The sequence below is a fragment of the Dasypus novemcinctus genome, chromosome 5, assembly GCF_030445035.2.
Source record: "Dasypus novemcinctus isolate mDasNov1 chromosome 5, mDasNov1.1.hap2, whole genome shotgun sequence".
Lineage (NCBI taxonomy): Eukaryota > Metazoa > Chordata > Mammalia > Cingulata > Dasypodidae > Dasypus > Dasypus novemcinctus.
The window spans coordinates 158,559,730-158,586,235 of NC_080677.1; the positions used below are offsets into that span (position 1 = coordinate 158,559,730).

General features: G+C 44.0%; 1 protein-coding gene and 1 long non-coding RNA gene across 3 annotated transcripts in view; one reads left to right on the forward strand and one right to left on the reverse strand.

The window, feature by feature from the left end:
• APBB1IP (amyloid beta precursor protein binding family B member 1 interacting protein) overlaps window positions 1–1,310 on the reverse strand; it is a 111,082-nt gene extending 109,772 nt beyond the window's left edge. Inside the window, exon 1 of one of the 2 annotated variants that reach the window (XM_004470780.5) lies at window positions 1,135–1,310. In XM_004470780.5, coding sequence (XP_004470837.3) covers window positions 1,135–1,173 — 39 coding nt within the window. In that variant the 5' untranslated portion in view covers window positions 1,174–1,310. The remainder of the gene's footprint in view (window positions 1–1,134) is intronic. The other variant, XM_004470779.5, reaches the window with a different exon arrangement.
• Window positions 1,311–5,653: 4,343 nt separating this feature from the next.
• On the forward strand, window positions 5,654–26,506 carry LOC131278627 (uncharacterized). Its single transcript, XR_009186008.1, has 3 exons — window positions 5,654–5,796; window positions 15,143–15,217; window positions 24,123–26,506. It is a non-coding gene; the product is annotated as an uncharacterized lncRNA (long non-coding RNA).

Sequence of the window (26,506 nt, forward strand, 5' to 3'; positions counted from 1 at the left end):
AGTTGATGGCAATTCCATCCTTGAGCCCACTTCGACTTCTCTTTTTTTCACACCCGACATCCCCTCAGTCAGGAAATCCTGCTGGCTCTCCCTTTGAAATATATGCAGAATCCAAAAGCTTCCAATGGGCTTCTTGCTTCCATCCTAGCTCCTTCCAGTTTATTCCCAACAGCAACAGGGCATGCCTTCAACTCTAAGTCAGATCTAGTCACTCCTCTTCTCATAACCCTGCAACAGCCCCTCAATTTTGCTCCGAGTAAAAGCCGAAGATTTTACGCTGGCCTAGCAGACCTGCTTCCCATCTCTTTCTCTTCCAACCACATCCCCTATTACTCGCCGCCTTGCTCACTGACCTCCAGCTGCTCAGCTCTTCTTGTTGCTCCCCAAGCACAGCAGGCAGGCTGCTGCCCTACAGCCTGGCACTGACTGTTCCCTCTCCTGCAACACTGTTCCCCATTATGCCCTGCAGACCTTTGCTTAAGTCTTCTCTTCTCAATGAGTCCAGGCCTCACCACTTTATTTAATACTGCTCAACTTTTTCTTCTTAATACTTTTCGATTATTAATGTTTATATTATTTACTTATTTTTTATGCTTAGTGATTATTATCTTAGCTTCCCACTAGAATATAAGCACCACACAAATGCAGAGATGTTTATCTTTTTTGTACACTGTCATATCCCAAGTATCCAGACTAGAGCTTGAAAATATTTTTTAAATAATTGAATTGCATTTGAAGTGGGAATGTAAGTAATATGGAAAATTGAGTAGTTTCTAAATTATACATTTTTTATTACACTTAAAAATTCTAATTGTCCACTGACGAATCTTCATCACTTCATTAATTACTAAGATAGCACAAACTATTTTTGTGATCCTTACTCTTAACCATTTCTAGCCCACTTTGTTTTAATGCTATTTAAATTAAAGCAACCTCTCTCTCCTTAACTGTACACTGTCTATGAGCATGCCTACTGTGGATGGAGATTAAATTCTAGTTTCAGTTTTCCAAGTACTAAAGTACTCTCATCCCTAGTTTGACATTATCCTTTGTAAATGCATGTGCATGCTTTTTTTTTGATGTTGGAATTTTAAAAAATTATTATTTTTTCCTTCCCGCCTTGTTTGCACTCACTGTCTGCTCTGTGTGTCCATTTGCTGTGTGTTCTTCCATGTCCGCTTGCCTTTTTTTCTTCTCACCTTTCTCTTTAGGAGACACCAACCCATCCTGGGACCTCTGGTGTGGGAGAGAGGCACTCGATTACTTGAACAACCTCATCTCCCCCGTGCATGCTTTCTAAATATTTTTTAAAAAAGCATATTCAGAACAGTGATTACCTTTGAGGGTAAAAAAGGACCATGCCATTGGGAGCTGGCCACAGCAGGTATTGGTAATATTCTATTTCTTAAGTTGGGTGTTAGGTACCAGATGTTGGCTTTCTTAGTATTTGTTGTACCTCACACAAATATCATACAACATCTTTTGTATGTATGGAATATTTCATGATAAAAAAAATGAAGGAAAAAACCCAAAAGGCACAAAACATAAATCTAGTCTAACATTAACTTGTTCTAATATCATTTTTTATTTCTTTCCAAGATGACGGGCTATAGCTCTCTGGACATCAATCTTCCAGCCAGTTGTGTGGACACATAACTGTTGTGTGATTTAGCATTTACTGCCTGTCCCAGCTTCCAGCCATCTCACTGATGAGTCTGTGGTATGGGACCAAATCAGAATGATCCCCAGCAGAATTAGACAAAAACGATCACTTCACTGCTTCAGTTGATTTAATTTAGCAGGCTGTCATGAGGGATTAGAAAATAAGATAGAAAATGAAAACATGATGGCTGCTAAAGCAGACAATTTTTTCCAAAATACGTACATGATGCTAATAACTTCAGAAGAGATGCTCATCTCTTGCTCTTCCACTCTAACAAGGCAGCTTGGCGCCGCCTGTTCACCCTCCTTTCCCCGCCAGGGACTCCGACTCCGATGTGGGCTACAGCCCACGACAGCATCCCTCTGCAGTGCTCGTGGAAGACTGGGCCAGACTCCACGAGGAGAGCGCTGTGCTGTCGTCCACCTGAGCCCCAGCCCCTTGTCAGCACCTCGGGTGCTGCCTCCGTTCAAAGGTTAGCTCTGCATCTTACTCGCTGTATGAGTTTTCCAACCTCTCGGCGATTTTGTTTCCTCAGTGAAGAAAGTGGGTAACAAGAGTAATATCCTGGAATGCGGGATTGATGCCACATCTAACTTGGCTAGCACAGCACGCAACAGAAGCCGACTAACTGAAATTAGCATTATGTACTGTCCCCATTTGGTGATGGAAGAGGAAACCGAGTTGACAGAGAACAAACGGAGAGAGCTCTCAGAAGTTGATTCTGAATGCTTCAGATCCAGAGCCCACGCCCAGGCAGCGACTAGAAACGGAGCCCTGAATTCAGGCTCCAGAATACGGCAGGAGCAGGTGGGCGGGCTGGGGCGCTGCCACGTTTCGGCTGGCGCGTGCCTCTGGCCTTGCGGTCGAGGGCCCCCAGCGAGCCCCAGGGGCTTGCGACATAGTTTTTGAGCTTACATTTTGTTTTAATTAGAGAAGTTGTAGGTTTACAGAAAAACTGTGCGGAAAGTCCATACAGGGTTCCCATTCAGGCTTGCAACACTTCGATGGTACAAGCCACAAGCGGAACTGGGGGATTCTGCACATTTAGCAAACACTGTTTGAGTCCTGAGCGTGGTGCCAGGGATTCAGCGGCAAGGGGCCACGTCCTCAGGCCCCAGGGGCCCCTCGGGCCTGCTCTGCCGCGGGCACATGGCTGTCTCGGTGCCGCTCCCGAGTGCCCTGCTCCCTCTTCTCAGGAGAAACCTACTCATTACTTCAGATACACCGCAGCTTCCTGTAAAGTCATGTTTCTCCAGATAAATCTAATAGTCACAGAGAAACATCACTCTATGACCAGTTACGTCATTCTAGAATCTTAGGGCCTGACCTTTATCATGTACCAGGATTTATAATAAATGCTTCAACTTTAAGACACTTGCCACTTAGGAGGACAGAAATGACATAAAACACACATTTTCATACCGAAAATACTATGTTTAGTGATAAAAAATTATTCTATTTCGAGGTGAGAATTCCTCAGATCTTTCTATCACCTATAAAATAAACTCATGAGGTTCTATAAAATTGTGAAGATTGTGGTTTGATAGACTACAAAATGCAAAGTTAGCTAATTAGAAGATTTGTTTACTCAATAAAGGGATTTAGGTATAAAAATAGTTAAAATGGAAAAGAATTAGAAGCAAAAATATTTTTTGAAAGTAGGATGGCTTAAAGAAAATTCAAAATGGCATATCAAACAGATATTAATGGTAGTGAACTTTAGGAATAGCTCATTCTGATAATATCTGTAAATTTTTACTTAAAATTAATTAAAGGACAACAAATAGCAGGGGATTGATATTTTACCCACTTTTTAAAGGATATAAAATAGAAAACATTTAATGTATACTACATAAACAAGTAAATATTGTATTAGGATTTAAAATAACTAACACCATAAAATAATCCATATTACAAAATTATGTTGCTTGAAAAATAGCAACTGAGGAATTTTGGAATCTGACGTTGATGTAGTCAAGCGTGGGTACATCAATTCCTTACCTCAGTTTTTCAATAGCATGGAAATTTGACAGCCCTCTTATAGGCTAGAATTGACTCTACTTTGAGAGCAACTTCTCAGAAACAAAAGGCCTGGGAGGTGTTGCTATTTCAATTTGACAGAATCTGTTATCATTGTTCCCTCCTCCATTCTTTTTTTATTAGTGAGCAGCAATTCTAACTTGGCCAGTATTCCAGAGACGGCAAGCTCAAATAAGTATAGTGCTTCTTCAGTTGCTATTTTAATGGCGACCATAATCTCTAGTCTAATAATTTCACTTAACCAATAAATTATCTGAGGAGCCAGAAGATAAAGGACTTAATCTTGGACATCCATGTCTAGCTAATGGCAGATAAGGAACTAGAACCTATGGCCTCTCGAAGACCCAGAAGAGACAGAAATGATACTAACAGTGTCAAAGTGACTAGGTTTTAATAGCCTGAAGATGTCCTTAAACTCCTCAGACCTTTCACAACACATGGAGCAGACAGGAAACACCATCCGGAAGACACGACAGAGGCTTCTCGGCGCACACCTGCGGATTTCGCTAGTTTGCGTTGCTGTCACACTGCCCGGTGCCAGCCTGGCCCGAGCAAAAATCACCCCTGGAGGCTCTCCCCAAAGGACCAAGGTGCGCTTTCTGGAAGTTTGGTTTGTAGAGCCAGAATTTAAAGGTCGTAGTAGCAGGTACCCTCGCCTCTGTAAATCCCACCACGACACTCTTTTGAAGACGCCGTTCCCTTTTCCCTGACACCGCCTTAACACTTCTTTCTGAACCAGCACCGTCAGCCACGCAGCGCGGGGGCCATGGCGTGAATCCGATTTCTCTCCCCAGAAGGCAAGTAAGAGAGAGAGGCGCACCCAGGGGGCGCTGCAGCAGTCCCCGGGCCGGGACCTCCAGGAGATAGAGACCTCCTCGTGGCCTTCGAGCTATAAAACGGCCCGCCTGGGCTCCGTCCCAGTCCAAATTGTGGAACTCGTGCCTGGCGTCCAATTCCCCCTCCCCCCTCCCCCCCCCCCCCCTTATTTTGAAATGTAAAGGAGAATAACCTGGGGGTGGTAATTTTGAAAAGAAAAAAAGTGCCTGAAACGTAAAGGCAAGAAGCACCCTCAGCCCTAGCAGGTGCCTGCACGGACGCTTCCCAGTCCCCCTCCGGCTCTGCGGGGCGCTCAGACCCGCGGCGTCCCTCCAGGTGCCGCCAGGTGGGGGCTCCTGGACGGGCCGCGCAGGCGGCGGCTCGGGCCAGGCTGCCCCGACGACCCTGCAGCCAGTGCCCGGGCAGGAAACTTGTCAAATCGGACGCGACCGGTGGCCGGGAAGACGGGCTCGAGCCCCGGGCCCCGCGCGCGCTGCGTCCAGGGTCCCCGGGGACTCGCTGCGCCGGGGGCCAAGTGCGGGCGCGCGTCCCCCGCGGCCGCTGGGGCAGCCCGGCCGGCCGGGGCCCGACGGCCTCGGCACAGGGTGCCCGGGGACGCGCCGGGGGCTCGAAGGGCCGCTTACCTCGACGGCCTGCGGGGCGCGGCGGCGCGGGGCGGCGGGCGCGGCGGGGACGGCGACACGCTGCGTTCGGCGGCGCGGGCCCGAGGTCCGCTTCCTCCGGGAGGAAGTGGTGTCAGCCCTGCCCCCGCGCGGCGCTCGCCGCCTTGCCTCGAGCTTGGCGACAAAATCGCGGGCGCCCGCGGCGGATGAGGGGCCCCCCAAATTCGGGGTTGCCTTATCCAACGTATCGGCTCTGGGCTGAATTTCCTCTTAGCCCCCACTCCCCCCTCCCGCAACACAACAACCCTGGGGAACTTTGCAAACATTTATTTGTACGTTTGCTAATTCAAGTGGGGCCTCCCTCGGTCCCTCGCCCGTCCCCACGCCGCGCGCCCTGCTCCCTGGGGCGTCCCCTCGCGGATGCCCCCGTCTCGGTCCCCTAGATGCATCTGGGGTGAGGGGTTTGGGCCAAACGGTGGCTCCACACCGCGCGGGAACCCGGTTCCTTTCGCAACGGCCCTCCCGAGCGTTTGCTTCAGCGCGTGGCGCGCTTCCTCTTTCGGACGGTTGCGCAGGGGCCCCAGGGGCTCCGACCCCAGCCCGCCCGCAGGGGACGCGACGGCGCCCCGGGAGCGGCCAGGTCTCGGCTGTCAGGTTGGCAAAACCCCAGCAGCTGGCGAGGCGGTGAAGAGACGGTCACGCACACGTGCTGCGGGAGGGGGGGGGGCGGATCCCGCAGTGTCTACTTAAGGGACGGAGCATTTACCCTCTGACCCAGCGGCCCCGCAGCTGGGTTGCGTCCCAAAGGTGCTCCGAGGGAAAGAAGTCCCCTGGGCGTCGCCCCGGGCGCCTCGGGGCTGCCCGTGCCTGCCCGTGCCTGGAAGTGACCCTGACAGTTGCGGGTAGAGTTCCCTCAGGGAAAGCGCCCGGGGAGTCCGAAAACCCCGTTGAGTCAAAATCAGTTAGGATTGGTACTGCTCAGTGGGCACAGAGTTTCTGTTTGTGATGGAGAGTGTGGGTGATGAACGGTTGGCAGGGTGGCAGGCAAGGGGACTGCAATTAAGCCACTTAATTGTATACGTGGTGAATGGGAAATTGTACTTTGTATATATGTTACCACAATAAAATTAAGAAGAAAACAAAACATAGAATTGTGCAACACAAAGAGTGAACCCTAATGTAAACTATGGACTTTAATAATATAGCTTCATCAGTTGTCACCAGTGCACCATACTAAACAGCTGTCTTCCAGGGGCTTAGATGTGGGAAAGGTGGTGGAGACATAAAGATATAAATTAGACACATACATTCATAAGGTAATTTCAGACCGTTCATTTGTTTAATAAGAAAGAGTACTTAATAAGGAAACAGTACCTTCTCTTCTTCTTGAAAACAGTAATGAAGAAAACAGAATTCCTGCTTTCATGGATGTTTCATTTTAGCTGGGAATAGCATGAAAGGGGAGGGCGGGAACAGGGAGATGGGCAGGGACGGGACCAAGAAGGGCCATGGGCAGTGGTGAGCACTTTGGATTTTATTCTAATTTTTTTCTGCAAGTGAGCAGGAGGGTTGGATCTATGCTGTAAGCCATCACTCTCAGTGGTGACTGTTTTGAAGATGGATTGAATGAGGCAAGTGAAGAAGCAGAGAACTCTTAGTAGGCTGTGGCAGTACTACAGAGGAAAGATGATGGTAGCTGTGACGAGGGTTCTAACAGGGGCGATGGGAAGAAGAGTTTGGAGTCAAGATACATACTTTTCACAGCAGAATCAGAAGCATTTGGTGATGGACTGCTGGGGTAGCAGAAGGGAATAGGAATTGAACATTAACTGGCTTGGGAGTTCAGCAGCGACCAAGCTATATGGGATGGCATAGTCAACGTCAAGGACCGTTTTCTTATCCTAAGAGCAATGAGTCTGTGCTAAAATAGTTTAAGCCAGAAGGTGGTGGGATTTATGTTTTGGAAAAATCACTAGGTGTAGTTTGGAGAAATGGTCAGATGAAGAAAAGAATGGATGCAGGAAGACTTCTGAGATAGGCTGGGTGAGAGATTATAATGACATAGTTAGGGATCAGTTGGAAAAATATTGTGACGAACCGACATGGGCTGACTGCAGAAGAGGGAGGAGCCAAGGCTTAGTCCTAAGAATCAGGGTTGTATGACAATGACACTGCCCTTTGCTGAGAAGAGGAGGGTCGCTGGAAGCTGATGTGGCCAGAGGGAGAGAATTAATTTTATTTTAATTAGCCTCTGAGACATCTCAAGTGGAGACGTCAAGTAGACAGTGGTGTACTCCGGTCGGTTGCTCAGTGGAGAGACGTGATTTAGAGTAATTTTTCAGTCATTTGCATTTAGATGGTGATTGATGAGAATGCCTAAGGACAATGGCGTGAGAAGAGAAAAGGGCCTAAGGCTAAGCCTTCAGGAGCTTCACCCTTCACTGCAGAGGAAGGTTGAGCTGCCAAGGAGACCAGTGAGAGCTTTAAAGGGGTGGGAGGAAAACCTGGAGAGGGCAGTGTCACGGAAGGCACAGGAGCAGGGTGGGAGGGAGCGGAGAGCAGCAATGGCCAAGGACGTTGAGAGGACAAGTAGGATGGAGACAGGCTCATGTGCGTTGTCCTTGGGGAGAGCTATTTTCTAACTCCACCACGGGGCAGGTTGGCCAGAGTGGTGGAGGAGCAAGTGGGTGTTAAGAAATGAAGACTGTGAGCAAAGCAACCCTTTTGAGGACTTTGCCTGAAGAGGAGGAGAGGAACAGGAGGGCAGTGGGAGGGGGACAGAGAATTGAGGAAGATTTTTTAAAGTTTGTTTTAAAAATGTTTTTAAAATAAGAAGAATCCAGATGAGAGAGGGGTCGAATATCAGAGAGGAGGGATGATAGATGGTGAAAAGTTCTCAAGGCTGAGGGAAGTGGGTAGGATCCAAAGCACAGGTAAGTGAATGGGTCCTCCCATAAGAGAAAGGAATGCACCTCTATTTACCACAAAGGAAGGAGGTGAGTTTGGTAGCTGCAAGATAAGGAAGCTCTCATCTGATACCTTCTATTTTCTCTGTAAAGTAAGAAGTAGGGCGGTCTGCTTTTGGTGAGATAGGAAGTGGACAGTCATCGAGTTGGGAAGCTGGAGAAAATTTGATGCAGTCCATGCAGAGAATGGGAGAGTGGGCTGATCACAGAAATATGTGGGAATTTCCAGGCAGCCTGAGGGTCCTTTTGAAACTGGTGATCATGGATTATGGTGGAAGCAATCTGCTCTGTGTCGTTGTCCTGTAGGGCTAGGTCAATTCAGTTAGGAGAGTTTGGCCACTTTTGGAGTGGCTGAACAAGCCAGCTGAAGGTTGAGGTCCAAGGGTAGTTACCTCACCTGGAGATAGTGAGACTGTGGGTGTTGACAATGTCCAGGGGGTGACCAGGAGCCTGGGTGACCAAGGTGGCCAAGGTGAAAAACCAAGGAGTTTGTGCATCTTCACAGGCAACTGATGTAGTCACTCAGGATAAGGGTGACCACAATTTATAGTTAAGCCTGGCACACTTTTGAGAGTACCAAAATGCTCACTGGATGGGAAGCCAGGAAACAGGTGTACTGGAAGTCAGGTTCCAGAGTTTCTAAATGACAGAGCTGGAGTGGCTGGGAGGTTGGGGATGACAGTTCCAAAGAGATAGATAAGGTAGTTTAGCTAAATGGTGTGGACCTCAAGAGAGAAGTTTGTTTTGTTTGCTTTATCATTAGTTTAATTTTTAATAAAAAAGATCGGCCACTAAGGGCCTGCAAGTCGCAATGGAGAGCAAGAAGACTGGCAAACTAATGTTCTGAACCCAAGATACATGAGGAGAGAATAAACTGCTTTCCCTGGGAGTGGGAATGCGTTCTCAGGGCAGAGTTAGGGCACCATGGTGGAGGAAGCATTCCCCAAATAGCTTCAAGATACGGGAGTGCCCGGAAAAGGGTTTGGGTGATGGGGAAGAGAATGGCAGTTTGAGTCACAGGTCACGAGGAGCAGAATATCTTGGGGAGGATGGTGTGGGAAAAAATTGCATAGAAGGCTTCCTCTTTGGGTAGTGACTAATAACAGGGTCTTCCTCAAATCTCTCTGAGCACCATGGCCAGACGACATGTGCTATGAGACTGTAGGGAAGCTTAACTGAAATCAAGTTGCGTTTTAACTCTTTGGGCAAGCTCACCAAATCCAACATGTATTTTGTTCCATTTCCTCCTGGTCAAAGACCACTCTCACCTTCTGGCAAGGGAGCTGGGTTTTCCTGAAATATTAATCTTGTTTACTTCTTCTTCTTTTTTTTTGGGTAGGGATATATATTTTTTTAGGGAATTGACATTTTATAGTGGGAAGTGGACTTGGCCCAGTGGTTAGGGCGTCCATCTACCACATGGGAGGTCTACGGTTCAAACCCAGGCCTCCTTGACCCGTGTGGAGCTGGCCCATGCGCAGTGCTGATGCGTGCAAGGAGTGCCCTGCCACGCAGGGGTGTCCCCCGCGTAGGGGAGCCCCATGTGCAAGGAGTGCGCCCCATAAGGAGAGCACCCAGTGCAAAAGAAAGTGCAGCCTGCCTAAGAATGGTGCCACCCACACGGAGAGCTGACACAACAAAATGACGCAACAAAAAGAAACAGATTCCCATGCAGCTGACAACAACAGAAGTGGACAAAGAAGAAAATGCAGCAAATAGACACAGAGAACAGAAACCGGGGGAGGGGAGGGGAGAGAAATAAACAAATAAATCTTTTAAAAAAAACACTTTATAGTTTTGCCCATTTATTTTTAATATTTATTTATTTTTAAAAGATACATAGGTCACACAAAATGTTACATTAAAAAAATATAGGGGATTCCCATATGCCCTACTCTCACCCCCCTCTTTTCCCACATCAACAACTTCTTTCACTAGTAAGATACATTCATTGCAATTGATAAATACATGTTTTAAAAAATAAATACATTTTGGAGCACTGCTACAAGCATGGATTATAGTTTACCTTGTAGTTTACACTCTCTCTCAGTCCATTCAGTGGGTTATGGCAGGATATATAATGTCCTGCATCTGTCCCTGCAGTATCATTCAGGACAACTTCAAGTTCTGAAATGCCCCCATATTATACTTCTTTTTCCCTCTCCCTGCCTTGAGCAACTTCAGTGGCCACTGTCTCCACATCAATGATATAATTTCTTCCATTGCTAGAATCACAATAATTCTATAGTAGAATACCAGTAAGTCCACTCTAGTACATATTTTATTACCCAATTCTGAGGACTCTGGGATGATGATGCCCATTCCATCTCTTGAGAGGGGTATTCAATCCCACATGACTGATGGGTGGGACTCTCCTGCTTGCAGTCATAGACTCTCAGTTCCTTGGTGTGGTGGTTGCTTATCCTCACCTCCTTGCTAGTTGTCCTGGGTGAGTCCAACGAACTGGAGAGTAAGTGTTGCAACTCTGCTGAGGCCCAGGGCCAAGATGGCACATGGATAGCACAGAGATTCAAGTCTCCTGGCCATATACCCACTAACCCCAGTGCCAATCATAAGTCCAATAAAAAGGACAGAAGAGGTATGTGTAAAGAAGTCACATCTGAGTCCAACTCTGTCACACTCAGAAGCACAAATTCCAAAGTAGGGCCCACTGGCAAGGCACCAAACTTCAGAACCATCTGCCATGACTGTAGGACCTGCATGACTCTGTAGACCTCATGAGCACTACTATCTAGGGTAGTATCTACTTTGGCTGTCTATGAGATCTTGATGAGATGTGCATAAGTGCCACCCCTCTGATGAACTCCTGACTCATTTTAAAGTCTCTCAGCCATATAAACTCATTTGTCTTTACCATTTCTCCCTTTTATTCAAGGTCTTTTTCCAGTTGCATCACCAGCTGCTGCTTGGTAGTAATTTCTCTGTGCCAGGGAGGCTCATCCCCAGAAGTCATGTCCCACATTGGGGGGAAGGTAGTGCATTTCTATGCTGAGTTTGGCTTAGAGAGTGGCCACATTTGAGCACATGGAGGCTCTCAGGAGGTAACTCTTAGGCACCCTGCAAAACTAGGCCAAATTGAAAATTCAAGTGCAAAAGGCTCATAAGCATAGTCATCAGTATCAAGGGCCCATCAACGGACCATCCTTCTTCACTGGTCATTGCCCCTGCACTTGAGGGATTGTTGCTGTTCCATTAGAGAATGCATCAGAACTCCCCAGGAAGGGAACCCAGCACTCTCTCAGTTGTCGTGTGAATCTCTACCCACTGTGGCAATACCCAGCAAACATCCAAACATATCTATATACCCTAAATACCCTCCCATGCATCCCTCTTCAATGACCCCCCCACACACCAACATTCCTCCCTGGTCACAGTTGAACTTCTCTGTGATCCAAAATGAAGCCAAATATATTGTCAAATTCAATTAATAGGAAAATGAGATAGTAATGATAGGTTTAAACACAATAAATAAAATACACAATAAATTTAGAAAAACTAAAATAAAGTTAAAAAAGGGGGGTATTAAAAAATGAAAAATATTAAAAAAATTTTTTTGATGTTTTGCCTTTTATCACTGTAATAGCTGTTATCCTGTATGTAAAGTGGCAACTTCTTCTGTTTCTTCCTCAGGGTCTTCCTTTCCCCATTTATTTTATTTGACTTGCCTTTGATTGTAGGGACTATTTATTTCTGATTTTTTTTTCCATTTGTAGCTGACTGTATTTTCCAAAGATGACTTTGACCACATCTCCCTTCCCACATCTGGGTGGGCTCTAGGACTGCTTTAGCCAATAAAATGCTGCGGAAGTGATGGCGGACTTAATTAGCTGGCAGTGTCCAGTCCTGCCTATTTCAGCCCTGAGCCATCATATAAGAAGACAAGGCTACTTGGTCAGAGATGGAGACCATGTGGAGAGAACTGAGATGCTGGGCTGGAAGGGAAGAAGCCATTTTGGATCTTCAGCCCAAGCAAGTGTTCAGATGTCCCCAGCCTCAACCCTTCCTTAAACTACATGAGCTACTCCAAGGAGTACCACCCAGCTGAGGCCAGTCAACCCACAGAACCCTGAGAAACTGTGACTCATGGTTGTTTCAAGCCCCTAAGTTTTGGTTTGTGTTATAGATTGAACCATGTCTCCCACAAAGGCAGACGGAGAGTAATGGCCAAGTGACAGAAGGAAAGACTGAGCTATGGATTGCTGGCAGTCATCTCTAGACTGCTACAAACTTCAGAGAAAGCATGATCCTGCCAATATCTTGGTTTTGGACTCCTGGCCTCCCCAACTGTAGTACAATAAATTCCTCTTTGTTTAAGCAATAAATTAAGATTTGTTTAGGTCTGTGGTATTTGTCATAGCAGCCCTGGCACAGTAAGATGGTTTGTTTGCTGCAGTTGATACCCAAGATGACACTTTGTGTCTCTCTGCTTCTTATTTTTATGTCACAATAAAGCTTTCTGTGATCTTTTCTTCCCCTCCCCCGCCCCAGCCCTGCTGTTTTTGCTCTCTGTGTCCATTTGCTGTCTGATCTTCTGTATCTGTTTCTCTTTTTGTCTTTTCATCTTTATCCTCTAGGATTCACTGGGATTTGATCCTGGGGAACTCTGATGTGGAGAGAGGTTTCCTGTTAATTGTGCCACCTCAGTTCCTGGTCTCTGCTGTGCTTCGCCTTGACTCTCCGCTTTGTCTCTCTTTTGTTGCATCATCGTCTTGCTGAGTGACTCACTTGTGTGGGCACTGGTGGGCACCTGGCTTGCTGCACAGGCACTCAGCTCACCACACAGGCCCTTGCATGGGCACTCAGCTCACTGCACCAGCACTGGCTCGCCACGCAGGCACTGGCTCACCACACAGGCACTTGCGTGGGCATTCAGCTCACCATGTGGGCACTTGTGTGGGCACTCAGTTCACCACACGGGCACTTGGCTTGCTGCGCAGGCACCCACATGGGCACTTGGCTCACCACGTGGGCACTGGCTCTCCTTGCAGGCATGCTTTCTCTTCTTCTTTTTCACCAGGAGGCCTCAGGGATCAAACCTGGATCCTCCATATGGTAGGTGGAGGCCTTATCACTTGAGGCACATCCGCTTCCCTTTCTGTGCTTTAACTTTAAAAATATTGTAAACTGGTGATAAAAATAATTCTGCTCATGTTTTCTATTTTGATCACAGCGTGCATATATAATTATTCTATTATTGTTAATTATGTGTTTTATGCACAATCTATATATTTCTTCTTGCCTGCTAACAAAATCCCTCTTTGCTTGTCCCCTCACCCTCTACTTATCCCTTGGCCTTTATTATCATGCAGCCCCTTTCCTGCTGCACAGCCCAGTGGCCATTGGGATGGCCATTGGGAGGAGAACCCCAAAAGAAGGGATGGGAAGAATAGCAGCTGGAGGAGAGGGGTGGTGAAGAAAAGGGAACCCAGGAAGGCAGAGCTGGAGAGAATTTTTAGAGCTAAGAGCAAGGCAGAAAGAAGGAAACTGCAGGCATGAAAGAAGTGGAGAGTGTGAAGAAGGGGATTTTAAGAAAGTCGTGGGTTTAGCTTAAAATTCTGTTTGGCCAAGGGTTTCTTTGCATTGTCATCGCACACAAACTATCCCTATCGGGGCCCAGTTTTAGTCAGGTTACTTAATAAGCATCCACATCTGTGATGCACTGAGATACACATGCATACGCAGAATCTCCCCAGTGCATGGGGTTGTGAAACCGGTTATTCTTGACGCCTGCTATATTTGACTAAAAGTTTGAAACAAGGGGCTGTTTCATTTGCAATGGACAGAATTCACTCAAACTGGCTCAAGCCCCAAAGGGGACATGTCAGAGAGGAGTTCATTGAACTCAGATAGGAAACGCAGTCGGGGGTCCTGAGGGGCTGGCCAAGAACAAGAGAACCATCAGGAAGTCTCCACATCTCTTTCTTTTTGTGCTCCTGAGATTTGTATCCGATGTTCTCAGCACAATGGCCTTACTCATCTCGGTCCACAAATCAGCTTTCCCTGTTCTACCTCAATCGCAGCCACTGCCTTCTATCTGGTCCACTGGACCACAGACTCTGTGAGGGAGATTCCATGCAGCAAGTTCATTGGGAGAGGTCTTGGGAATGACACCTGTAAACGAGTGAGGGAAATGGGATTGGGTAGAAGTCAAACTACAGAGCAATTGAAGGTAAGGCCCTAGCTGACCCCATGGGGGGAGCTTTAGGCAAGGGGGCCCAGGCCTTTGAATCCCTCACCTTGACCAGTCATTGGACACCAGCTACCCAAAGTGGCTCCCTGTAGTCATGGGCAAGTCCTGGAGAGGGATGCCCCAGGCATCCACTTCAGCAGCTGTTATTAGCCAGCCAAAGGGGTGCTGATGCAAAACACCAGAAATCTGTTGGTTTTTATAAAGGGTCTTTATTTGGGGTAGGAGCTTACAGTTACCAGGCCATAAAGCCTAAGTTACTTCCCTCACCAAAGTCTTTTGTCATATGTTGGAGCAAAATGGCTGCTGATGTCTGCCAGGGTTCATGATACGGTTCATGAACCAAGTCAAACTGCTATAGCTGCCCAGGCCAGCTTGGTGTCATGTCCCATCTCAAACAACAACAAGACCAAAGGTAGGCCCTATGTTCTAGAAGAGAGATTCTGAATGGCCAAGTTTGAGGAAGTGTCTTCTGCTCTGTTCATTTCTGATCCTAAAAGTGAGGTGATGATCCTGGATATGTCCGCTACAATCAGGCAAACAATTATAATCGTTATTGATTGTAATTGCAAATCAGCAATGATTTGGTAATCAGTCTCCAAAGTAGATATTATTTTATTAAAATTTTTGCTCAAAAGCAACTATGTCTTTGTTGGAAAAGTGGCAAACAGATAAATGTGTTTCCAAAATTCAGAGTGCTCATGTGTAGGGTTGGGTGGGCAGCTTTGTGTGTGGGGTCACTTTAAAAAACAAACAAACCATGTTTATTTGGAAAACAGATTGAATATTTACCTTTTAACTCAATTTCCGTTTACCATCTATGTAGCTTTGTCTTTTCCAGAATGTCATATAAATGGAATCATACAGTCTCTGGCCTTTTCAGAAGAGCTTCATTCATCAGGTAATATGCATTTAAGGCTCCTCCATGTCTTTTTGTGGCTTGATAGCTCATTCCTTTTTATTTCTGGACAGGATTCTACTGTAAAAATGTACTGCAGTTTGTTTACCCATTCACCTTTGTAGTAGTTTGCTATGATTATGAATTCCAAAAAGAGATATTGGATTATGTTTGTAATCTGGTCTGTACCTGGGCGTGATTGAGTTATGACTGGGGTTTTTGATTGGGCCACATCATTAGGGTGTTGAGTCCCCGCCGCTTGGTGGATAGGGACTCACAGATAAAAGACATGGCAAAGGACAGAGTTGAGGATCCTTAATGTTGAAGTTTTGATGTTGGGGTTTAATGCTGAAGCCTTAAGCTGGCACCATGGGAAGTAAGCACACAGAGGAAAGAGAAACAAGCCCCAGGAAGAAAGGAACCTTGACCCAGAGAAAAGCAAGACCCTGGAACGGAGGAACCCAGGAAACCTGCACCCTTGTAGCTGTCAGCAGCCATCTTGCTCCAACACATGAAAATAGAAACTGGTGAGGGAAGTAACTTATGCTTTAAGTTACTTATGCTTATGCCTGGTATCTGTAAGCCCCTACCCCAAATAAATACCCTTTATAAAAACCAACCAATTGCTGGTATTTTGCATCAGCACCCCTTTGGCTGACTAATACAACCTATTAAAGGACATCTTGGTTGCTTCCAATTTTTGTTGCTTATGAATTGAGCTGCTGTAAACATTCATGCACAGCATTTTGTGTGGACATAAGTTTTCAAATCAGTTGGGTAAATTGATCTGGAGCATTACTTCTGGGACTGTGATTGCTGGATCATATGATAAGATTATGCCAAACTACCAAACTGTCTTTCAATGTAGCTGTACCATTTTGCATTCCTACAAGCAATTAATGAGAATTCCTGTTGTTCTACGTCCTTGCCAGTCAGTATTTGGATTTTAGATTTTCTACCTAGTGTTGTAGAGGTATCTCATTGTTGTTTTAATTTGCATTTCCATAATGTTGAGCATCTTTTCATGTGCTTACTTACCATCTGTATATCTACTTTGGTGGGGTGTCTATTCAGAGCTTTTGCTCATTTTAATATTGGTTTTATGGTTCTATTGTTGAATTGTAAGGAATCTTTATTTTGATAATACTAATTTTTAAATATCCAATGCCAATCCCTCAACAGTAACTTTAACATGGCCTGAAAACTTCTTCTTCCACCTATTTTCTTTCACATAGTGGTGGCAAATTGCAGCTACCACCAAGTGGTTTTTGTGTGAAAGACCAAATTTGGTGAAAGATAGTTTATGGTGTCAATGTAAAATGTGTGAAAATGCAGGCTATAAAATGGGTACTTGCATGTGTGAGTGCTGGAACTAAGCTAAGCCAGTGGGTGCCTTTTCCAGAAATTTTAAACGTGAGATTCAGAGAACAGAAGTTAGTCCCTCTCTAGTGAGAGAAGCTGTATCTTGTAATAGTCAAGAACCTAGCTGCCGGCCATGTTAAGAAAGCATGACTGTATTTGAGAGAAGGAAACCAATATGCAGAGATAGAGAACCAAGATAGAGAGAGCATAGAGGCAACAACTGAGTCTCCGATGTTTCCTGAGTCTTGGCTGAATTCCTACCCTTCCCACATGTAGGCATTCACAATTCCTTGGACTGTAGGAGTAAAGACATTTCTCTTTTTGTTTAAGTCAGTACAAGTTGGGTTTTTCTTTATTTACAAGTAAAATGTCTTCACAACTACAACTAAACAGTGCTAGTAGCTTGCCAGTAAATGAAAGAAATGGGGAAAAATGGGTACTTAAAAAATATTACCTCTATCAAAGAAGGTCTTCTCTTTCAACCAGTATGTTCTCAGCCAAGGATGCACATTAGAAACACCAGGGAGCTGTAAAAAATACTGATGTCCTGACCATTATCTTAAAATAATTGTTGATATAGAAACTTTTGCACCAATTAAAACCACAGCAGGAAGGTTTTACACCTTGTCAGGTAAGACCTACTACCCCTAACCAGCAGGAAGTAGCTACAGAAGAATGATCATTGCCCTTCAGCACCCTTTTAAGAATAAAGGTGTAAACTCTCTGAGGGAGAATGAAGCCAGCTAGTAAGATAGGGAATCAATAGATGGATCTGGAACCTGGCAAGAAGTCCATGTGGACATCAGTAACCCCCAAGATGGCTGCTGGAAGACCCCCCACCCACAAGATTCTGTCATTCAGAACAAGATTTCCTCCAGAAGCTGGAGAAGCCCCAGCTATTCCCCAGAGGTGGACGAGAATTGTGGCTGCTGTTACCATGCAGCATGCATTATAACATGCACGATAACATGTGTGATGCAAGTGTGTCCTTTGTTAGTTGGAGCAAATGTACATCACTATTGCAGGGTGGTGGGAAGGTGGAGAAGCACTGGAAAAATTCAACTGGAGTGACCTATGGACTGTGGTTAGCAGTATTAATATAATATTCTTGCATCTATGCCAAAGATATACTGTGTTGTTAATGGGGCAGTATGGAAAATGTGTGCCAAATGTATACTATGAATGTGGTAACAAGCAGATGATATTATCTGTAACAAATGTTCTACCACAGTGTGGTATGTTGATAGAGGAGTGTTGTTTGGGAATTCTGCACATATGCATGACTGTTTTGTAAGATCACAACTTGTGTAATAAAAATATATTTTAAAAAAATAATAGGATGGGTTGGGGGAAAAATACACCAAATGTAAGATTTGGACTAAAATTAGTAGTAAGTTTTCCCAAGGACTTTATCATTGGGCCCTCATGGGGAATTGATGGGTGGGGTAATCAACCAAAACAGTAAACAGCTGGGACTCCTCCTATGCTATTAGCAAAGGGGTGGAATAATTAGGTTCAAAAAGCAGGCGCAAGGCCTGAATTCGCTCTCTTGCCTTTGGACCCCTGTTCCTGACTTCTTCCCCCTGCTCTTTTTTTTCCTCTGCCATCATGGCCGTGCAAGTAAAACCTGGGCATTTATAATCTATAATGAGGAATTGTCTGTAAATCAGCCTGTCTTATCGCTTTTCAGCCCCTTCCGCTCTACCTTGGACCCATGATCTGTTATTTTCTCCCATTTCTCTTCCCTCCCTACTTTAATAAATTACTGGCCTAAGTGAAAAATAAAAATATACCATATAAGACACTGCTACACACCCACTGGAATGACTGACATTAAAAATTGATCATACAAAATGTCAGCTGTGATGTGGAGGAACTGGAACTCATACTCTGTTGGTGGGAATGGAAAACCGGACAATAACTTCAGAAAACAGTTTTATATTTTCTTAAAAAGATAAACAAAACCTATTGTATGACTTAGCCATTCCATTCCTATGTATCTTTCCAAAAGAAATGAAAGTATATGTCCACCCAGGGACTTGTCATGAATGCTCACAGCAGCTTTATTTGTCATGGCCCTGTATTAGTCAGGGTTCTCCAGGGAAACAGAACTGACAGGAGATATTAGTAAATATTACGAGTTTTTTTTATTTTATAAGATTTGTTTCATTGCTGAGGGCAGAGAGAGGGTAGAAGAGATGTGATGTGGGGACATTTTTGGGATTTTGAGTTTCCTTAATGATATTGCAGGGTCAGATGCTGGACCTTATATATCCTGCCATAACCCACTGAATGTACTGGGGGAGAGTGCGAACTACAGGATAAACTATTATCTGTGTAGTGCAGCAGTGCCCCAAAATGTGTTCTCTGAGTGTGATGAGGGTGCCACAATGATGAGGGAGGTTGGGTGAGGGCTGTACAAGGAACCTCTTATATTTTTTAGTGTAACATTTTTTTTGTGATGTATATGTCTTCAAAAATATGTAATTTACAAAAATGATATGGTAGGGAGTGGGTTATATGGGAACCTCTTATGTTTTTTGTTTTTTAAAAGTGTTTTTTAATGTAACATTCCTTGTGATCTATTAATTTTTAAAAAATTTTAAAAAAGAGGGTATAAGCAAAAAAAAAAAAAAGAAAGAAAGAAAGAAAACTCACCTACCTTTCTAGAGCAACCACACTGGACAGTGATATTAGAAAGAAACTTCTCTTTTTTAAGCCAAAAAAAAAAAAAAAAAGATTTGCTTCATATGACTGTGGGGATGGGCAAGTTCAAATTCCACTGGGCAGGCCACAAGCTAGGAACTCTAATGAAGGTTCCAGTGAATTCCCCAGGAGAAGCTGGCTGGCTGAGGTGGAGAAGGAAATTCTCTCTTCTGACTGCTGAAATCATCACTTCTTTTAAAGCCTTCAACTGATTGGATGAGACTTCTCTCATTGTGGAAGACAGTCTCCTCAGTTGATTTTAGATGTAATCAGCCATAGATACAATCAACTTACTGATGATTTAAGTCCACAAAATGTCTTCTCAGTAGCAATCAGACCAGTGCTTGCTTGACCAAACAACTGGATACCATGTGTCTGGCCAAAGTAGACACATGTACTTCATCATCTCAGTCTACCCCTTGTCAGCTTGGAAGCCGTATACATCTCTTTAAACAATACTTAATCTCTACACAAAAGCAATAACAGTCATATTTTCACTTTAGTATACTCAACTATCCTGTGTATAACCAAAAATGCACAAATTCTCCCTAGAATAGGGTGCAAGTCCTTGGGTAATATTCACTCCTAAACTTGATACCCAATACTGTAAATATTATGACATGAAGCTAACAAAACTTACGTCATATGATAAAGGGGGTAAGATAGGGAAGAAAACAAAGATATTTGCTTTATGTAATATACAGACATACTCATAGCAAAACAAGGAGGAAATATCCATAACTATTCCTCATTTCTGTTACTGGTCATGTGGTCCCAGCTAGTATTTATTTATTTATTTTTTTATCTTTTTTTTTAAAGAATACATAGATCATACAAAACATAGCTTGTATTTACAACCGCCTTCTTCCACTACTCATTCCATGTTCCCTCTACCCTCAGCAAGCCCTCAGTTGGCTGGTGGGGTGACCCAAACCTTTATTCCTGAAGTTTCTGGGCCAGTGGTAGTCCTACCTGGATTGGGTTACAGCAGTTTTCCACTGACTTTAATTACAGGGCAGGGGAGTATTAAGAGACACCCTAGGGGATCTCTTGTATTCCAGGTAATTTCTTCTTTACTTCCATTGTGTAGGTGCAGTCCTATTTCCCCTTGCTAGCCAGGCTCAGTCATGCCAGCCAGTATAGTAATTCCCTTCTTTGCCTTTTGATTCAGAGGCATGAGGCACCCAAAGTGGTCAGGTGGCACTCTTAACTTCCAGTTCAATGGAATCATTGTTTCATCTTCTGGTGGAAGCATTCCTTCTTTTGGGGTTAAGACCTGTAGGTTATCAGAGTTTAAGTTTGCAAAGACAGAAATTTTTCTAGTGGCTAACTAGGAGTACTAATGAGTGGTGACATTCTCATTTCCACCCCTTGATTCCTAGACCCAGGAATCCTGGCTATGGGAGAAACAGTACTATAGAGTGCAAGCTGATTTAGAGCATATATGGCCTCCTGAAAAATACTGCCCCAACCCTGCAAGGTCTTGCTGTCTAGTTGGCATCATAATTGAGTCTTCAAAAGGCCATTCCAATGGTCTATCAATCCAGCAGCTTCAGGATGATGGGAACATGGTAACACCAGCAAATTCCATGAGCACGTGCCCATTTCCACACTTCATTTGCTGTGAAGTGGGTTCCTTGATAAGAAGCAATGTTTCTTATCAAGGAATACTATGATGGTGGATAAGGCATTCTTTAAGTCCACAGATGGTGGTTTTGGCAGAATCATTTCCTTCCTATACTTTGTGTTAGAGACTATTACTCACCTCCGATATCCATTTTCTTCTTCCTTAATATAGACATGTGGACAATGCATCCAGCTAAAGGGTACACATTCCAGCCTCCCTGGCAGCTAAGTGTGGCCATATGAATGGATTTTGGCCCATGAGATATAAATGGAAGTATTATTTGTGACTTTTGGGAAGCCCCTTTATAATGTGCCTTGCCTTCCTTAGTCCTCTGAGTATTCTTTTTGGAGTTCTCCTATCACCTGCTGGTGAGTTCTCAGGAAACACAAGGTACTTTAATAGTTCCCAAGACAGAATATGACTTTAGAAGGTAAACTGAATTCAAAGGAATTACACACTGCTTTTGAAAGCCAAAAAAACTTGAGTTTTGTTGTTTGGGTTTGCTTAATGCTTCCTTTAAATAGTACAGGTAACTTAGCCAGCTCCAAAAATGTTAGAACAAATTCACTGATTAAGCAGGAACTCCCTCCTGACAGCAGGAATTCACTGTCAAGGTTAATCTGTATTAGTCAGCCAAGGGGGTGCTGATGCAAACTACCAGAACTCTGTTGGCTTTTATGAAGGGTATTTATTTGGGGTAGAAGCTTACAGTTATCAGGCCATAAAGCATAAGTTACTTCCCTCATCAAAGTCTGTTGCCACGTGTTGGAGCAAGATGGCAGCCGACGTTCAACCTTCCTCTTCTTCTTAAGGCTCCATGGTACCAACTTCTTCCAATATCAGCTGTAGATCATCAGGCTCTCTAGGCTTTGTCTCTTTCCCAGGGGTTCATTTCTTTCTGGGCTTAGGCTTGCTTCTCTCCACAAGGTCAGCAGTAGACTGTCAGGTGAACGGCTCGTCTCTCTCCTGGGGCCTCTGCCTATGTTTAATGGAGACTTTTCTCATTCCTCACATATCTGCTTCTCTGCGTTTACTTCCCCAGGCTCCATGATCAAAACTCCAACCTCCTTTCTCTACTGAGTGGTTTCTCAGGAGGGTGGGGACTCAAAGTCCTACTAACAAAGCCCAAGTCTTAATCGTTATTTAATTAAGTAAAAGTGAAATCTCTGAATCCAATATAATCTAATATGCCTGGAGGGACAGATCAGTTTACAAACATAATCTGATATCTATTTTTGGAATTCATAAACAATATCAAATTGCTGCAAATACCATACCATCTTCCCCCAGGGACAGAGTCCATTTCTAAGTGAGAAAAGGAGAGTCAAAGAATGTGGCCAGCCCAGAGCTCCTCACTTTATACATATGCTCAGCCTGGGGATGGAAAGGAGCCAAGAGTTTCTGTTCCCTTCTGGCTTCAGCGCCCAGAGGGAGGGCTGCTGCTCTTTAGAACCTCTCTCCATCATCACTTGCTAGAAAGAAAGGAGATGATTTGGGGTAGAAAATAGCAAATGTGAGGGAGGAGTGTATTGCAATTAGGGAAGAGAAGGCTGATAGATGACTTGATTACTATCTTTAGGTTTATGAGATGAGTATTGGAAAAGTTGTTCATTGAAGATAAAACCCTGAAAATGTGAGCCTAGACTGATTGATGCCTTGAGGTGCTGGTGGTTCTTTCCCCATTTGGCAACAGAAAACCTGGGAGTTACCTGACTGCACAAGTCCTTTCTGAAAGTGAATGTCTGATTAGGTTAGATTGTTCACAGAGTCATGTCTGCAGCCTTTGGAGTCTTGCCTGAACTTGGAAGGGTATTTAGTGAATACGTTCAGAAACATTGATCAGAATTTGCAGTATGGCTAACTCACAAATGTTTGCATAAAAGTGGTGTTTGTGATAGAAAAGATTTGTTGTTTATCATCTTGCTTTCTCCCCCCTCTTCCTCTTGGGCTAGTCATCTTTTCGGTCTAGTTACTATTTTTAGAATCTTTTGCTTTAAAAAAGAACGGATGATCTTGGTAATTCAGTCATTGTACTTTCTAAAAATGTTTACAAAGGGGTAGATTTGAGGAGTAAAGGACTTGATGTACTTAGAAGTGGTACTTTTTACTACTTAGTTAGAGAAGAGTATTCCTAAATTTCAATGGGCCCAATTTTCTCATTCATCTCCTGAGCCCAGGCCTATCTCCACTGATGGTGAAAGGACCCAGGTGGGAGGGACAAGAAATAATGAATGAAATGCAAACAGCAGTGTGAGCACCGAGTGCACTAAATTATTGTTTTGTTTTTAGTTTTTTCTTTACTGAGACAGGAGACAGACCACTGTTGATGGTAATCCGAACTGTGTTTCCCACCCACACTCAGCCTTGGGCTTGCAGCGCTTTCATACTCACTCTCAAGGCTTTGATCAAGACTTTAAATATCTAACTGATGATAGAGTAAGCATTAAACTAGGAGACTCTAAGTGAAATTCTAGGATGATTTACCCAGAAAAATAATGACTTCATTTATCCACTTTTCCATAAAACTATGTTGAGAGAAACTTCCAGGAAATATGAAAGAGTAGGGAGTTCCAGGACTCAGTCCTCCCACCAAAACAGCTATTAAAGAGGCAGGAACAGCTAGAAAGAAATATTTTGAAACTCCAGAAGCCAGAAGAACACGCTATAGCATCCAGGGAAGGGCAGGAAGAAGGAGATGATAACTTATGGTAAAGAATAGTAAGTTGCTCTCTCCATATGGTGGCTATGGATGCCCATCCCCACTCTTGCTTGCTAGCTGCTAATGACAGAAAGAGCCATAAAAATCATCTTCCCCAAGAACAGGGGTGATCACGACAGATCACTGATCACAGCTTTTGATTAATGAATTTAGATTTCTGGGTCCCAGTTCTGAGGGCAGCTAGTGTTTCAACCTGCCCGGGACAAAAGCAGAGGCCACCATTGTTTCAAACTTCCCCAGACAAGAATTTTTTTTTTCCATTTTCTTCATTAACAAGGAGACCTTGGTCATGTCATTTAACTAATCAGTGCTCATTTACTCATCTTTCTGAATATAGGGAAAACATTTGCGCTTGTTTTTAGGTTTAAATAAATGTGCCTGGACAGGAATTTTTTAAAAAGTAATGCTTTCATAATTTGTTAAGCTGCCTTTTGCTAGTTATTTTATTTTTTGAAGTTGAAATCAAGTTTTTCTTTTTTTTTTTAATGCTCAAGGAGATAAAGGAAAGTACAGAGAAAGAACTAATGACTATCAGAAAAACAATGGATGAACAATATGAGAATCTAAGTAAAGAGATAGAAATTTAAAAAAGAAACCAAAGAAAACTACTGGAGTTGAAGACCACAATAACTGAGATGAAAAATTCCCAAGAAGTTTTCAAGAACAGATTGGAGCTGGGAGAAGAAAGAATCAGTGAACTTGAAGGCAAGACACTTGAAATGAGTCAAGTTAGGGAGCAGAAAGAAAATAGCAAAAGCAAATATAGCCTAAGACATCTATGGGACACCATGAAGCACACAAATATATGCATTAAGCGAGTCCCAGAAGGAGAAGAAAGAGTGAAAAGGGAAGAAGGACCAGTCAAAGGAATAACAGCAGAAAACATCCCAAATATACAAAAAGACATGAATATGCACATCCAAGAAGCTCAGAAAACATGAAACAGGAGAAACATAAAGAAAAATACACCCCACATTTGTTTATCACACTATCAAATGGAAAGGACAAGGAGAATGTTCTGAAAGGGGCAAGGGAGAAGCATGGTGTTACTTACAAGGGAGTCTCAGTTAGATTGAGTGCTGATTTCTCATCAGAAACCATGGAGGCAAGAAGGCAATGGTTGAAACACTTAAAGTGATAAAGGAAAACAATTGTCAGCCAAGAATTTTGCATCTGTGGAGACTTTAAAAAATGAGAAAGTAGTAAGTCTCTTAGTCTAACTTTGAGCCCTTATCTTGAACTCATTAATGTATAGATGCCATGCATATTGTTTCCTTTCTAAACAGGTGGCTTTAGACGTCTGGGCACTGCTGAGAAATGCTATTCTGGGATTGTGTGGTGGTGGCCCTTTCTTCCATAAAGGAGTGCAGGAGTGTCAGGCTTGTTGGCATATGAAGGGGGCATGTAGGCTTCTCCCTGCTCCAGTTTTTCAGAAACTGGTGGAAAACAACTTACCAAGTCCTGGGTTGCAGATGTTGAGGTACCCTCAGCCAAGTCTGTTCAAATCTGCCCTGGGTTAAGCTTCATAATAAAAGGAAAGTCTCCATGTCCATTGGCATTCACTGAAGACAGGAAACTGATGCTTAAGTCATGGAGTTTACTGTGGCTTGACCTTAACCTTGCTATAAAACATACCTGCAGAAGGTTTTCCCACCTCTCCTTCAAGTTAACTAATTGTGCAGAGGGAGCTGAACTCAGTGGAGTGAACACCTGAGGGGAGATACTGCCAGGGCTCAGGTTTCAGACATAGGGCCCATGGTTCCCAGCCATGACCCTGAATAACACCTTGGGAATCCCAATCAGTTTTGCAACCAAAGCCAAGATGTACCTTTGTGTGGTCTTCACACTCCACTGAGCTAATTTGGGTTGTCTCATGACCCAGGGGTATGGTCATGAACACAGAGGTCTTTGGCGATGCACTACCAAGTAACAGTCACCTGCATGTAAAATCCCCTCTGAGTGTGACCCGTCATAATCAACTCATCCTCTCAGCGTCACTGAGGCTGGTGCCATTGAGCTTGTTTTCCAGCACGTCATGTGCTCCACAGTCCCACTTGTGTCTGTAAAGGGATTTCCTTCGTCTCATACATCAGTAGAATGCCACTAATGCAGAACTGCTGGGCATGTTCAAATGGGAGGCAAACTACTGAGATGCATCACTCTCCATTTTTGGAGCAGGCAGGTCCAGGCTAGAGACTTGATGGACTTTGAGAGTCTCTCTTGCTCAGTGTGCTATGAGCTCTTTTGGAGACAGCTCTTGTGTGAGTGTTTTTGGCATCATCTGGATTTCATCAGCAATTTCTACTGCTCTTTCAACCACTGTTTCCGTGACAAAATAACTTACAGGAACTGTCAGGAACAAATATTTGTGTTTCAACCTTCTTAAATCCAAGGAGAAACAGATGCAATTGGTTTCTTAGGGACTGTATGCGTTGAGTATTTTAGATTTACTGAGAGAAGCATGGCTAATGTTGCCTTTAATATAAAGATGATGGACTCTTATGATATAATTAAAATGACTTGAAATCACTTGGCTCCTGAAGAGATGCAACCAGTCACCATTGCCCAGCAAATTCGTTGTCAGGTGCCTCAAGAAGCCTGTGGGCTGGTGTAAGCCGCCACTCTTTGGCTTTTCTCAATTATATGTATGGAAGGATCAGTCAGATAGCTCAGGAGCAAGTCTCCAGCAGGTCTGTTTTATGGATTGTCTCTTAACCTTGGAGACTAGAAAAATCTGTTTAACAACTTTGCTGCATTGGTACATAAAAAGAAACCTAGTCTCTCTCTTTTCAAGCTATGCAAAATGTGAAGCCTTACATGCAGTCTTATGTCTCATGGATTGGAGTGAAAAAAGACTTGGATTAAACATAACCTCTAA